The following is a 16,172-nucleotide window of genomic DNA, read 5'->3' as shown; positions in this document are numbered from 1 at the left end:
ACGAGTTTGACTTAAGAGGTACTCAGTATGCTTTATGAAAGGAATTATTTCTGTGCCATAGGAGCAAGATATTTAGTCTGACTGAAAATTCAGTGACACCTGAAAGGGCTAAGTCATTCTGTAGTACTGAATATTGGAAACTACATAGCAATGCATTCTTTCAAATTTAAATGGATAAAACATGATCATAAGTGTCAGGGAAATGTAAAAAAAAAAAAAAAAGAGAGAGAGAGAAAGAAAAAAAAGGAGGAGGAAAAAAAAGAAAAAAGAATATGAAAATTTGGGCCTCCTTACCCGTCATATAGTCTTTGCTCTGTGTCAAAGGATTCTATTTGCTTCCTTCACTGGCACAAACAAAATTATTCCCATTAGCCCCAAGGAGAGGTGACAGCTAGCTACGCAAGCGTGAGATGGATTCTGTTCTGCATCACACAAAATCAACAAAATAGTCAAATGTGTTCTAGCTTAATAACTGTATTTTTTATTTTCACTAATAGCAATGATGACGTGATAAAAGTCATCAAACGAATGCAGCATGATTACCATATTGGACGGCTGAGAGAAGTCACTGACGTGAAGCTGGCAAATCTGTTCGGTGAATTATTGATAATATTCTAAAAGTAATTTAAACGCCATTTTTATAGAATTACTTTTCAACAATCCACTATCCTAACTTCAAAAAGGCCCTGGCCATTTATGTCAGAAGGATTTAAAATAAGAAAGTAATGTGTCTTCTTCATTCAGTAGAGATGCTGATTACCTGAGACAAGACTAAAGGAAAAAAAACAATTACGTAACCTTCTCCCTGTATCACTAATTTGGTATACACAGTGTACAACAAATAAGTTCTGACTTATTTTCTCTGTTAAAATATGCTTAATAAATTTTGAATCAAACTAACTGTGACTTGACAAAAATTGCATAGCTATTTTAATTAAAAAATAAATAAAAAATCATCAGCTGAAAAACTTGGCATTTCTCTTACATATTTTGCAAAAGGGTAGAGAGGCTGAAAACACACAGGCTCGTTCTGAAAAATCATGCTACACTTTTCTAGCAATTCTCCCATGCTTCTGATACTGTTTAAAGGACACTGTTGCTAAATTTTGAGTGAATCTTTTGTCTACTCCCAACTAAAAAAAAAAAAAATCTTAAAAATTAAATAATAAATCAGATAAAAGGATAAATCAGATAAATATAAATAAAAGAATTAATGTTAGAAAACAAATTATTTTAATTACAGTTCAGCCATTTAAGTAAAAATATTTCAAATAAAATTTAAATCATTTTAAGTTAAAATTTAAAAGTGCCCATCAATTAACATGTTTTTAACTGCAACGCTTTTTCCCTGTGTGAAACAATATAATTTTAAACCCATCCATGGAACACATATGTCTCTCTAATATACAAGGATGTAAATACATCAGAGGAAGTTATCCAATATGACTTGTGTAATATACTTATTGCACTGTTTTGCTAATGCCATATTACGTTAGGCAAAAAAAAAAAAATCCTCTGATATTTTCCAGTGATATAAATACAAAACAAAGCTGACCTGACTTTAGGTGGCTGGAATGACAGATAACTCTTCCATCTCACCTATGAAGCCAGCAGAAGGTCTGACAGCAATCACAGGTGAAGAATCAGAGCTTTAGCAATAGTTATAGCCTCCCCCAACACTAAACCTAGGAAGTGAAATCTATCAATAACCTGCACTTTCACTGCACGTGTCATGCACACCCTCCTTTTTTATTCAGCAATAAAAAAATAATACTGCAGAAAGCAATTATTAATGTCTCACCTAGCTATCTTGTCGCTGCATGACATGGTAAGTAGCCGTTCTCCTTGCAATACTCCATCCCACGTCTGGATAGTGGTAGTAGATCTCACAGGAATCGTCCCTTCCCCAGATTCTATTTTTGTCCGTAGCTGTCCTCTTGCTTTGCGGTTTGGATGTCTGTCCCCTTGATCTACATGGCAAAAATTGCTCACCATCAGCTCAGAAATATTCTCAATATATTTTACATATGGCATTAAAATAAGATGAGTCAATTAAAGACACTTGCCTGCATATTTGCTAATGTGCATAACGATTTCTATTGCTCCTTTCAATTTAGCTACAGCATCAAACACATCTCTTGCACATAGTGTCTTCTAAAATGCATTTGCAATTAAACTAAGCTTTCCATGAAGGAACAATTAATTAATGCAGCAGGTAGTTCTTAAATTCTACTCTGCCCATTATAGTATTAGAACGAAGTCAATCAGCAGATCAAGAAATGGGCACGCAGACAACAACTACTGAGAGACAGCAATATTAAAATGGCCTGGTTAGTTCTGTAAGCATACTTGCTGACACAATGGCTTATCTTTACTGTTTTCAGCCTCTTCAAGACCATATGGTTGATCTGCCTATACCTTCCTTCCATGATACAGGAAAAATTGCTCAGATTTCCTGGAGAGACCTTTTTCTAACACATATCTATACAAAAAGGGAAGAAGATACCCAAATTCTAACTGTGCTGCTTGTATGTGATCAAATATACTTTAGACTCCATAGCTTCAATACGACTGCTGTCATACCCTCTTGTGCTGCTTCATGTGGTGAGAAAATCCTAGCATCGCCACAAGGAGATGTACTGATATAGAGATGAAACTGCACATTCTCCTTCAGTTTAAACCCGCCGCGTTCAGATTTGATAAAAATGGATTTTTGCTGATCTTCTTTATTGCTGAAACAGAGAAGAAAGCTATAGTCAAAACTGAAATAAATATGTAAGTAATAGAAACTGGTCAGTCTTAACAAACATTAAAATGATTACAGTTTGTCTAGAAGTGTTTATAATATAACTCTAACAGTTATTACAAATAACAGAATGAAAAGACACTACAGACAAGACAAAGAGAGCCCTCGACATTCCCAGTGAACTTTCAGAGGCTTATCAGGAAATAAAACATCACATATTTGTTAGCTCACTTGAGAGCACTTTGATTTACATGTTTAGAGTTTACAAAGATTCCCTTTTTTTCCCGTGTTCCCCTCCCAAGGTTCGCACCTAGCTGAATACACGTTTTGTTAAAGTCATACTTTATTGGAAATGGCGTAAGTTTTCAGTTACATATTGTAAAGTAAGAGATATTACTTCACATACTAGTTTGTTTCAGCAGGGCATTTCAGGACAATTGCTTCGCATTCAAATAGCTGTAAGACAAGCGTTTAAGACAGCTTTCCAGTTCTGTGTGGTCAGTTCATGGTCTCTTTCTCTCAAGCTTACCTTAGATAAAGCTCAAGTTGTGTATATAGAAATTTAAGCAGGCACCGGCGAGATACAATTTCCGCATGGCAATCATTTAACGCAAGACCACGATCACTCATGTATTCACCATTGATGCATTTTGTTCCTGTAGAAACACTTATTACCAGGGCATCTTTCACATCTGTACCTGCAAAATAACATTTCAAAATTTTAATCTCAGCAATTAAAATCACAAACAATCTAGCAAGAGATTGTTTTTCCCCGCAAAATTCAAACAATGCTTCTGCCTATGTTTTCCTTTTAAAAAAACGGTTCTTTTTCCAATACTTTCTACACGGTAAAGGCTTCACTCCGACCTATCCCCCCTATAGCTATACCAGTATGGTGTGTGGTGCATGCAGATTCTTCATGTCAGAGACTAGTCAGTAATTGAAAACTTGCAAGGAAAATATTGCTGTTTCAGGAAGCGATATTAAAGCCTGAACTCCAAAGAGAGTGCTTTTTTCTGAGACACGGTCAACCAGCTAGTTTCCAGCATGTACCTCTTGGCCACATATGCAGATATCCACAGTGACTTTAGAAATTTGTCTTATTAAAAGGCACTGATTTATTAAAAACCAACACATCATGATTGAGTACTAAGCCAACAATAGGAAAAGTAAAACTAGAGTAGGAAGAAAAATTAAATGCTTAAACCACTGAAAAGCTTATCAGTAGTATAACATTTCCAGAGATGTAGTTCTTGATATTAAGTAGTTCTGCACAATATAATTAGATGTGAAAACTTTAAAAAACATTTTGTGTTTTATGTAGAGAAAAATATCTGTCAAAAACAATAAAGGTCAGCTGTACGAGGAATTCAGAAAGGCAGGTCCAAAATGTTACAGCCCTCTAGCAAAACAGAGCAAAAAGCACCATCAAGCCACAAGCTAATTCCTTCAAAGTTCACAACGCTTGATCAGCAGAGGCAGAAAGCGGCCAGCCCTGCCAAACGCCCCCTGCTATTTTCCTGCCACAGAACAGTTATTAGGGTAAGTAAAAGCAGAAAAACCACATTCTACGCACCGACCTCAAAAGAGATTTAACTGGACTTTGGGCACCTAAGGCTTAGGATCCTACCCTTAATGTGAGATCAGTTCCTAGGGGTGCCTATACAGAGGGAGCCAGGTAAAACGTACAGCTAGATGTGATGTACGTCCCGTCCACAGCTGCGTCAGCTTAGCCAGACCTACTCCACGACTCTCAAATGGCTTGTTCAGACTCCTGTACTGCTGGCACAACTCTGGGCACATACACGGCGAGCTGGATGAGGAAAACAGCTGTTGTTCTGAACACAATTCAGTGCCCTAGTAATGTTCACCACCTGGTCGCCCTATGTCAGTGCCAATATAAGGGGCAGAATAAGTAAATAATAAGGGAACGAGTGGCACAGAACAGGATGGGTTGTTTGAGCTGTCACTCACTCATGATGAAATAAATCCTAGCAAAAGTACAGCCTTAGCAAAAACGAATATGAGCCCAGCTGCCCCCTGCCCTCCTACAGGGCTGAGGTAAAACCAAGGAAGAGAAGTGGGGAGCTGCTTCACCACCTCGGCATCAGCAGAAATAAAGCCTAACGTGTGGAACACGTTAACACAGTCGATGACTTGAGAATCAGGAACCATAACCAGCTCGCTGGTGGGGCTCCTCCGTTATACGTACCTGCTACAGGTGGAAGTCTCGTCCCAGATACTGCAGCAAAACATACAGCCTCTGTATTTTCTAAACATATATTTCTGCCAAATGCTTTACTAGAGTCACTAACTACAGCAACTTGTTAGTTCAAAGTTCCTTTCAGTCAGCTGACGTTTTGATAGAATTTATTTTCTTGTTATCTACCAAACCACCAAGAGAACAAATGTTCAAATAAAACAAACAGCAGATCAAAAACTCGGTGCTTTTAAAAGAAAAGAAAGGGGTCTAGTGAAATGAAAGTATCAGACAAAGTCTTCAGCCCAAGTCCTCCTGATTCCACAGTGCTGCAACAGGTATCTCTCTTCCTTGTGTGTTCACCATGGCTTTTTAGAGGCTATTTTTAATCTGAAAACTTTGAATGTGTGTAGAAATTTCCTAGCATTTTTCTGAGGTCTAATACAGGGAATGCGTCAAATCCAGGTGGATATTTATGAAGGGAACAGTGACATTATGAAAACTTCAGTAGTTGCCCTGTTGGCCCTCAGCAGCACAAGCTGGCACAGGTTCCCCTGCTACAAGTCATCACGGCCAACCACATTCCTGTTTGGGATATTCAGTGTCTCATGTCTGGGGAAGCTGTTCGATAAGGCTGGGCATGCAGGTCACCCAGTTCTAGAGATTCCCCAGTTACTTAACACAGCCATACAAAGCCGTTTTCTAATAATGTGTAAAGTTATTTCTTTGGTTAATCAAAACGTATTCACATGTTAATTAAGGCTTTGGATTCTTTGGGCATATGGCTCCTTTGGGAATTTTGGACACACAGGACTATAGTTACAGTAACAACTTCTTCAATATTCTACAATATTCTAAAATAAAACTACAGCACGTTTTTCACAGACAGACCATCATGATTCACACTAGTAATATCTCACTGGACAGATTTTGGGAAACGGTTTTACCCCACCTATACTTTTGTATTTACTTGGAGTGCAAAGTATGTGCATGGAAGGAATCTTTGATGAGCTTATGTTCAAGCACTTGTACTAGAACCAAACTATTTACTTTATGGATCTCATAACGCTTTGCAAGAATTTGGGACATCATAAAGGTTAGAGTAGAATGATCTCTTTGGGCACTAAAGATATTTAATTATTTTTTAAATTAATTTTTTAAATGGTGAAAAACATAACTTTTCCTTCTCTTATACTTGCCAGGCTTTTAAGCTGTTTCTTGCATTTACCAGTGTAGTCTCCTAGGTTTATGGTTAGGATGCATAATACCAGACTGAAAAGGTCATTGCCACCTGAGGCAAAGCAGTTGAACTTTACTGGCAGCAATCTGTACAAAACCTTCACTCTGATAGAAGCAGTGCCCAATTTGCTAACGTACACGCACACCTCTCTCTGCTAGGTCCTGCCCAGTTAAGCCATCAGCCCTTCTGCCAGTTCCACTTGCTTGTCTGATGGATTCACAGATGCAGCCCATTGAGACGCCAGCAGGAGCCAGGCCCAGGTATTGGACATGCTCAGGTCCTGGGGAAAGCCAGATATGAGGGGTCAGCACTGAGTGCCCAAGGACCACTACCTTCACAGCAGCAGCCCCCTGAATGCACACAATCGTGAATCTTAGAGGTCTGGAAAAGATTGTGATGAGCCCACAAAGAGGACAAGAATAATCACGGACAAATTGCCCCAACTGCAAGAAGCCTGGGTGCACCTAAAACTGAGATGTGGGCAAAGCCCCTGGATACCTCAAAAATTCTGTGAAGCAGTATGTGGGACTATCCTTTGTTATAGAGTAATCTCCTTGGAAGAAATGAGGAGAAGAATCCAAACATTGTGGGAGAGGAGGCTTGTAGAAACCAGGACCTTTCTGAATCAGAGGCACCCAGAAGACTCCCTGCATACAGATCTTGACCAAGGCTGCCACAAGGCTCTTGGCTGTCTTTTTTTTTTTTTTTTCTCCCTCCTGAGCATGCTGTCTAGTCCTGAGCATCAAAGGGAAACCTAGCACTGCTGCACATGCCTCTAGACCAGCTGGCTGGTTATACCTGCCACATCCCAAACTATCCTTACCCTGGAGCGTGCAGTAACTGCAGAAAAACATACTGGGCTTAAGTGAAGAAATGCTTCTGGTGACACAGAGCGGTGTCACAGTGCCCCTCTGAAGGTGCTTGCAAATAATCAGAGCAGTCACCAGAGCAATGTCATCTGTTCCTGACACCTTTTCTGGTGTTGACAGCTTGTGACAGAGCTTGGGCCAAACATCCCCTAGTTACTCTCCTGTCCCTAGAGTATGTGATTACTACTACCTACCCCAACTAGCACCGTTGAACCTCAGAAACAAAATGTTTGCTCAGTGGGGGAGGCCCCTGTGAATATCCCACAGTGGGAAAGGGCTGGCGGTGCCCCAATAGCAAAGGCAGGCTATTATGCTATGGGAGGTAGCAGGAAATATGCCCACAGCACATACTGCATAGAGACTGTTCAGCAGAAACGTGGCTGTGCACTCATCTCTGATCTTGCTCTGACCTGTACAGCTAATAGGGTATTTCATGACAGGTCCAAAAGGAACTTTAGTCCAATCAAGTGCCCAACTGCCCTAAAAGCAAAGATAAATCTTAACCTAAGGAAAAATTCAGCAGCAGCATGGATGCAGATCAGCTTAGGGTGAAATTTCACTTTTGGTCCGAGCGATCTGGCAGAGCACAGATCTCATGTGAGCAATCACAGAACCACGATCTTGCTGCTGGTTGTTCATGCACACTCGTGTCAGCTGCTGAAACAAGCTGCTTTCTTCAAGTATTTTTACTAAAATGACTGAGACACTAAGCAGCAAGAGAGAAATACTGCAAGAATAACGAAATAAAGTGCACAGTCCTAAGGACTTGGAAAGCAACTGTAATTTTTAACATTTTATGCCAAAAGAGAGGACACTGTCTACGCGACTAATGTGGTGAATGTTATGTTTACATTTATTGTCAAAAGGATGCATAATTAATTTTAAAAGATATATGTATTTTATAGAATATGATTTATCTCAGAAGTCTCAATTAGAAGTCTCAATTATCTCAGAAGTTTCAGACATCTCTGCCTATACAGAATATAGGAACTTTGTGGATAAAGAAGTATTTGCAGGTATAATTTTCCTGTAATCACATTTAGCCAAGACTGAATTGTTGTATCTAAGGCACTTGGAAGATTAAACAGTAATATATTTCAATACTGGTCGACTGAAGAAAGAAGATACAATTTCTTAGAATACATCCAGAGTCCTGATATACAAGCAGTTAAAGCAGTATTTTCCTATGTATATATTTTACCTGTTGTCATGACAATTCCAGCAAGGACTTTTCTACGTGCATGCGGAGATGTGAAATTTTCTGTCAAATCACTGAATTTGTCTACAACCAAGCGTGCAACAGCATCAGCTAAAACCTGTAGAATTACAGAAATGCACATTAGGAAATTAAACAAATAACAAAAAATGATAGCATTAGGTTATAAAGATTTGCACTTTCAATATTTGACATAATAGATTAAGAGTTTGTTTCATTCATTTTTAAAAAATCGATAAAGACTTTCAAGTGTCTGCAGTGCGTCAGTGAAGTATCTAGGGTCCAATTTTCAGGTATAATGAACTCTCATAGCTCTCTGTATGCTAAACTGGAGGGAGCTCTGTGTGCTCTGCATCTGTAAAAACAGGGTCAGAAAGCCATAAGCCAAGAATCAACGTAGCTAATGTTCATGATCATGATGAACATTTGGGGCTTATGAGAACAACTGAATAGACAGATGAGTCAATATTTTCATGCTCAAACCTCAAAACACATCATTTCAGTATCCTAAACATCGGACCTGACAAGAGGATTGAAGTGCAAAATTCAGTCTCTTCAAACCAACATACAAATCTTTTATAACAATGGAATTAATTATATAGTTATTACATAATTAAGAATGAAGCTATTTTCAAAAGTAGTTACATTTTATATTTTTATTTTTTCAAGACATATGCAAATTTAGGAACGGAAAACATCAACATATAACCTAAAATAAGCCATCAAAAATTAGGAAGATTCATCTCTCTCACCTTCAGGAAAACGTGAATAATAGATATAGCCTTGTAATTTGCCAACAGAGTTGGCAAGCAACATAGGTCATATTGCAAGGGTGAATAATTTCTAATATTAAGGGAAACTTCAAAATACCCGTCCTGCTTTTGTTGAACTCTGCCGATGGTTCAGTTCAACATTTCAGCTAATCTCACCTGATGTTCTTAAGGCAGCTGGAACCACAACAGCTAGAGGAGATGAGTGAAAATCAAAATCTTGAATTTTCACCTGAAAAGAAACTGAAAACCAGGGCAAACCATGCAACAGCATTGCTTTTGAGGAAAAGTACTGTGTTAATGGCTGTACTTGGTACTTGCTAAGTGGTTTTCACAGGCACTCCATGAAGCGCAATACCCCAGCAGCGTGCAGTACAGTTATTTATTCCAAAAGAAATGGCTGAGTATGGCAAGTTACATGTTCAAAAAGAAACAGCTGTAATCTAGATACACATAGAAAGAGAAAAACTCTCTTAGGCGTAGTTATTTAGAGGAAGTAGGAATGCCCATAAAAACAGGCCCTTTAAGGCTGACTGAGCTGTTTCAGACATCATCACACCACCCAGGCATGAAGAAAGAAGCCCAAAGCTAGCATGGAAGACCTGGCAGTCTACTCTCACCCATCTCCCACCAGGATCAGCATCAGGATGCAGAAAGAGAGGGAAAATTGAGAGCTGAGGAGGGAATCCAGTCCAGACCACAGACACCTGCAGGTGGGTGTCGAGCTGGCATCTGCTAGCTGAGCTCTCGTTACAGTCAACAGAGATGCAGGCAACACAGTGCACTGTTCAGAGCTGTTCAGATCTCCCTACCCAGATGGCTGTATTTGACTGGCTGAGCAGCCCTCCAGACTTCACTGATTAGCTCTCCATTGACTGTAATGGGAGCGCAGAGATTCTTAAACACAAAGACACCTAGGCTTAATATTTTTGACTGTGTGCAGCTTTCTACAGTCTGGAGCCAAATCCCATTGTTGGACTCTCAGGCATAAAGAACTCGGTTTGGTTGTCCACGTGTTGGCCCCCAGCAGCACCCAAGATGCTCTGCAGTAACCACCTGGCACACGAGGCTCCAGAAGAGCACAGGTCCTCTGCCGTATCTGCCAGCGCTATGCAGAGGTCTTCTTTATCCAAGAGCATTTAATGTGGTGCTAAATATGTGCGTGGCCAAGTAAATCAAGCCCAAAAGGACTCTTGGGATTGAGAAGTTTCTGCTTAAAAACTACCTTCGAGCCCTTTCAGTAACGGAAGAAAATCACTGTGTCTTCCTTCCAAGACAGGGCCCAAGGCAAATCAACGGTGCTGATGGGCAACAGTACACAGATCTTGGAGGGATCCAGTTGAATCTACACAAAAACTTAAACAATCAGATCTAAAAACAGACTGCCAGGGTCAAAAAAAAAAAAAAAACCAGAGGGCTGCAAGACTGTCAGCTTTACTCACCACCATCTCCTTTGTAATGCTTCTAAGAGCTGACAGCCTGGAAACAACGTGAAGGAATTCTCAATGTTAACTTCCTTCTGGGAGCACTTTAGCAGCCAAGGAGGAAATAACTACAGCTCATGTGTCATAATGTCAGAGCTCAACGGCTTTCTCCAGAATCCTCCTGGAGATAGCGACTAGCAGTCAGTGGTGACTGAGGTCACGTTTACACTAAGCTTCAGTCAGTGTTTTGCATTGCACAATTTGCAGTTTTAAGACTCACAACACTACAGCTATGACTTTTCTTTCCATTTGAACAGATTTGAATTCAGAAGCTCTTATTAATAAATTTGAGAACTTTCCAGAAACTCAGGCTCATTCAGAGCAATATGTGTGGACTTGCATTAATTTTCAAACAAAGTATTTCTAACATCGCACCCACAATTCTGTCAGAATCTGTGCTAAAATAGCATCATGATCAAACAGCACAAAATCTGTGTTTAATTGTGCTAGTCCTGGTACTTACATAATGTAGTAAGTAAGAGTTAAACTTAGCAGGATAAAGGACCATAAGATAAATAAATACACAAGAGAAAAACAATGAATGTCACAGTTCTATACTCATCTTGGTTTTAGAAACGGAAATTTAAGACACACACAGCTTAAACAATTAACCCGCCTACAGCTACATGGCAGACCACTGCAGGGAAAAGAACTGAACCAAGATCAGAGTCCCATTCCAATGCTTTAGCCATAAACTCACTGCATAGTTTGCTGGTAATACTTCCTAGCTGCAAGTTTTATGCTCTCATTTCTATAATGTCACACTTATTTTTCTACTATGCTTTACATCAGACATACTGGAGCTTCCAGGAGACTGTGGCTCACAGCTGACCAGCTATCAGGCAACGTATAAACATGCTGACTAATGTTATAAGAGAACGTATTTTTGGCAGAAGTAGCAAAAAACTTCTCCAAATGCAGATGCACCCTGATCCACAAGCAGAAGATATGCTTCAGGGACAGCATATTGAATCAAAGTATCAGCATGCCAGGAAGGCTTGCTGCTCAGGCAATAAACAGTATGGATTATTCCTTCTCTGAGAAAATTAAGTTTCGTCTGAAGGAGTGTTCTCGAACACTGGGCTACATAAAAATGCCACACATCAGAAACGGTGATTCCGAAACCCTGAGCCAAAAATCAACAGTAGTAAAAGGGAAAGGTACAAAAATGCTTCTTTCAGGATCACTGAACATAGCTTTCTTTTGCAGCTCCTCAGTCTAGCTGGCTAAAGGGAGGCTGATCTGCAGAGGCGTGTAATTTCTCCACTTCCTACGGGAACCCGCGCTGGTTTGATGAGATTTGTTTGTCATGGAGTGGTAACTCAAACTTCCATGCATTTCTGGGAAGAAACCCATGGACAAGTTATCTGCCAGTACTGCTGATAAAAGAGTATTACAGGCTCTGATAGGTACTCAACAAGTAATTGGGTGGAATGCTCACATATGTGATGGATATATTAGCGTTTTCTGACAAGATTATTTCTTACATAATTGGCGAAGTAGATAATACTGCAGTGTTGGTATACAAATGAGAATACAGTGAGTCTTTCTGGGAAAAATGCAAGCGTCTGCAGAAGGATGGGGCTGCATCTCAAACAATGTGGAACTAAGCTGCTGGCAAAGAAACCTAAAAATGCTTGAATGAATTACAAAATAAGACACTGGAGACTGTTGATAAGAAGAACTAAGCAGAACTCAAGCTAGACAAAAATGTCCACTAGAGATGCTAACAATACAGAAGAAACTGCGGGGGAGAGAAAAAAGAAAAGAATTTTACTCAAAGAAACAGGTTAATGTATTAAAGGTGTTATGGATATGATATCCAAGCTGCATAGAAACAGGTGCATGCTGAGAAATAAAACACTATCAAATGTCTGTAGATTAAGTTGTTAAGATTTTGGTCTGTGCAGGTTTGAAACTGAAGAATACTTACCCAATAAACTAGATGTGAATTATCCTTTTCTTTCAGATGGGCTATTCCATTAAAATAGTAGATCCTTTAAGAGCACTTCTGTCTATTTATTTACTCATTTAATGTGGACTTTGCTACGGCTCAGGAGGTCATTGAAGGGAATCTGTGCTCAAAATTCATGAGGCTTTTCCAATCACCTCAACAAAGATATCACCTCACCTATGAACATGTTTCTCCGGATGTACCTTAGGCATGCAGAAGAGCAGCAGTATGACAAAGAACAAGTCCCGCAAAGTTGCACTACTTCACCCTGTATTTCAGATTGTTCTCACCGCTCTGAATACGCCAGACAGGCCACTCACTTCCACACAGCATCTCAAAGCCTTTTCCCACCTGACTTCCACCAGGAAAGATGGAGCATTTATTTGCTTTAGATTACATTCGACAATTACAGAATAGACAGGCTTTTATCAATAAATTTATTGGAAATCTTCTCATTAGATGAGGACTCAAGTCTAGCAATAATGGCAGTCTCCTAGGACTTGCCCATTTGTCTGCCCTTCAAAATAAATTTTAAAAAAAGCAATAAAAGGTCCACCAACTGAGATTTTACTGAAACTATAATGGTCATGGCAAAAAAAAAAACATCTCACCGTTTCCCATAACACTGTAGGTCAAAAACTCTTTATTTATGACATAAGCAATCTGATTCATCTGAAACTTTTGCTGCCTGCTTTCTTATCATCATCTTCATGTCTCAGAAACATGCAAACCACAGGGACAGGGCTGGCTGAGCAGCTCAAGGAGACGGCCTCTGCCACTGATGAGAGACAGATCCCTAGTATATTGCTTTTTCAAAGAAGCAGTAACTTTCCTCAGAAGAGCTTAGAAATGTGCTGGCTCATTAGTTCTGCAGAGTCATGCAACCAGAACAGATGATCACTCCAGTGACCTTGAAAGCAAGGAGGAAGTAATCCAGGACAAGCACTTCATTCATGCTAAACACAAGATAAAAACCAGATGTCCTGTTTTTATTGCCTATCGGTCACTTTTTCTCCTTAGGCACTTTTGCTGATGCTGGGGCAGGGGAAGAGGAATCCTAAAGAATAAAGAAAAAAAAAAAATCAGCACTGTTTTCTTTCTGTTTATCTATCTGTCATAGGGGCTACAGCATAGTAGCCATATTGTCAAGAGTGGAGTACCCTAGTAGAGACACTTCAAATTCACTTCTGTCACAGAAGAGATTAGAAAGGAGCAGCTAACTTACGGGAGAGTATGTAAATATGAGCTTATGTGACAGGGAATTTAAGGGATTAATTGTCATAGCCACGCACGTCTAATCACGAGCTCCCAATAAAAGCTGGTTCTTTTTTTTAGCAATGAGTATTATTATTTCAGAATATCTTTGCCGTATATTAATGCTTGCAAGAGACTGGTAAACTTTCAGGAAAGTGTAATTTTTGACTAAATGACATTGCTCAATCGTCCCTGACAAAATATCACATTGAAGAAAGAGTGCTTGTTAAATATGCAAGTGTGGAACACAACCATGTACAGTTTCCCTCAAACTTCTCTGTTAAAATACATTTGTCTGGATACAAAGTGCAAACCTCATGGACACGCACCACGTGAAATGGAGCTCCTCTGGACTAATCCTCAAAGCCTATACATCCCCCCCACTGTCTTCTACATACCATGCCCCCACATCCAACTGAACCACAAAAACACAAAAAACACCACAAAACCACATAAATAATGTTCTGGAAAGGGAAACCAAGAGCCTAGTAGTTTGATTTAGACTAAACGTGGATGCTGGTTTTGGCAGATGTTTTAGATAAGGGTGTTTGTCTGCGTGGATCACAAAAGGGGAGGGGAAGAATCAACTTTTAATACTTGCATATTAATTCATCTAACAAAGATAGCTGGAAAAAAGTTTGCCTTTACTGTCAGATGTCTGAGAACGCTCTAGTCCAATCATCTGCAGCATTTCCTGGTACACTTGACTGGGGTATCCTGAGATACCTCGATAGGACAGTTTTGTGACAGAAAAGACTTTGACCAACCTCTGTATTTCAGAACGGTGAGACAGCTGCTCACCTAAAAACACTAGGCAGACAGTTGGGCTCACCTCTGCGGTAATCAAGACTGACAGATTCAGGTACAACAGTTTAAAGCTGTGGTTTCAAAAGACACCTTTTTTGGGAACAACGCTAGGTTAAACTCTTCCTAGCTCCTTATTGTCCATTTCAGCTCCTGGGTTTTGGGGAATAAGCCTTCTAGGTGATACTGGCACAAGTGTTTACCTAGCTACATTATGATCAGGGAATAGATCCAGATTAGATAAGATTTTTTTGGTTGCGTTATTTCCAGCTCAAACAAGCATGGAAAATCCTCAAGCCACCACTGTCTATCGCTGGCAGCTTCAACCTGGGCAAAACCAGTTTCAGACAGATGCTATGGCAGTATAGCAGAGACAGAAAAGATAACACTACACGTGGGAAAACATTTTCCATTCTCCTTAAATTAAGGCTACAGTAGCCTCAAAGCTCTTCTCTGGGCAAACACTAGAGAGGCTTTTTGCATATATATTTGCAGACGGAGGGACAGAAACAGACATAAAAACTTTTCAGCGATTCTTAAAAGTTTTGAAAAGAGTAAGCTAGTAGTAGCCAATCATTTTCACGGTTTTCATATGCTTCCTGGAACCTGAATAAGCTTATTATTATTATTATACTGGGTACATACTCTAAAATAGTCTCACAAAAACAGAGTAAAAATAGTAACAGCTGAAGTCTATATGTAACATTTGAGCTTACTGAGTTTAACAGGCCAATTTTCTCAAATTTATAGTAATATTTTTAAACTGCTAGTCTCCTAAATTAAAAAAATGAAATGGAAACTCTTTTCTCCGTGGCCCTTTTTATGGCTTCTACAGTCAATAAGGATATACTCTGAATTCAATTTTGTAAAAAGGATTCTGAAAAAGGACACAGAAGGAGAGACAGGAGCAAGCAGAAGGGAAGGAGCCTGACAGAGCTGAAGCACAGTCTTACTATTGCAAAGGAATTACCAAAGGTCACAAGGGGCACAACCAAAATGAAATGGTGCAGGATGTCTCAGAAATGAAGGCTGGAGGTGGGTCTGGGAAGCCACGGAGGAAGCAGAGAGGCCACAGCTCTGAACTTACTCCACTGAGCGGTCTGGATCACCTCCAAAAACAATGATGCCAATTTTCTCTTTTCACAGAGATAGTCCATCTTGTTTTATGAACTCGTTTTACAGGTCATTTTAAAGATAATAAGGACATCAGATGGAAATCACTTCATTAAATGATATATACCTAAAGACTATAATCCTCAACTTCACATCTGTTATTCTTCATAAGCATAAGGAAGAAGTAAAAACGAGACAGTGCATTGTTTGAGAGTACAAACAGCTGCTTAACAATAACTGCTTAATAACTAGTTATGTGGGCATTCCCGACGTACCCTCAAATACACTGCATTAGAAATCTCTGAACCTTTCCAACTGACTAGACAACTTCAGAGCTTTAATAGCTTGCAGACCTCAAATTTGTTTCGAGGCGGATAAAAATGTCAGGTTCTGGAAGAAAAAATTCAATCATTGCTCTAGAGCTCGGCGCGAACTATATCCATTCCTAGAAACAGGAAGAAGAGTTTTCAAGTCTAGTCACACATCTCTACATAGGACTGACATATCGTGTGGATCAATGAA

At 39.5% G+C, this 16,172-nt stretch overlaps 1 protein-coding gene across 8 annotated transcripts in view; it reads right to left on the bottom strand.

Annotated features, from left to right (window-relative positions):
• ADARB1 (adenosine deaminase RNA specific B1) overlaps positions 1 to 16,172 on the bottom strand; it is a 116,611-nt gene that overhangs the window by 29,433 nt on the left and 71,006 nt on the right. For all 8 annotated transcript variants that reach the window (XM_068947686.1, XM_068947691.1, XM_068947690.1 and 5 more), the window contains 4 exons: positions 8,257 to 8,371; positions 3,276 to 3,444; positions 2,584 to 2,732; positions 1,802 to 1,970 (listed from right to left, as the gene is read on the bottom strand). In XM_068947686.1, the coding sequence (XP_068803787.1) occupies positions 1,802 to 1,970; positions 2,584 to 2,732; positions 3,276 to 3,444; positions 8,257 to 8,371 (602 nt within the window). The remainder of the gene's footprint in view (positions 1 to 1,801; positions 1,971 to 2,583; positions 2,733 to 3,275; positions 3,445 to 8,256; positions 8,372 to 16,172) is intronic.

Source organism: Struthio camelus, chromosome 6 (assembly GCF_040807025.1).
Source record: "Struthio camelus isolate bStrCam1 chromosome 6, bStrCam1.hap1, whole genome shotgun sequence".
Lineage (NCBI taxonomy): Eukaryota > Metazoa > Chordata > Aves > Struthioniformes > Struthionidae > Struthio > Struthio camelus.
This window is presented reverse-complemented; position numbering and strand designations above follow the sequence as displayed.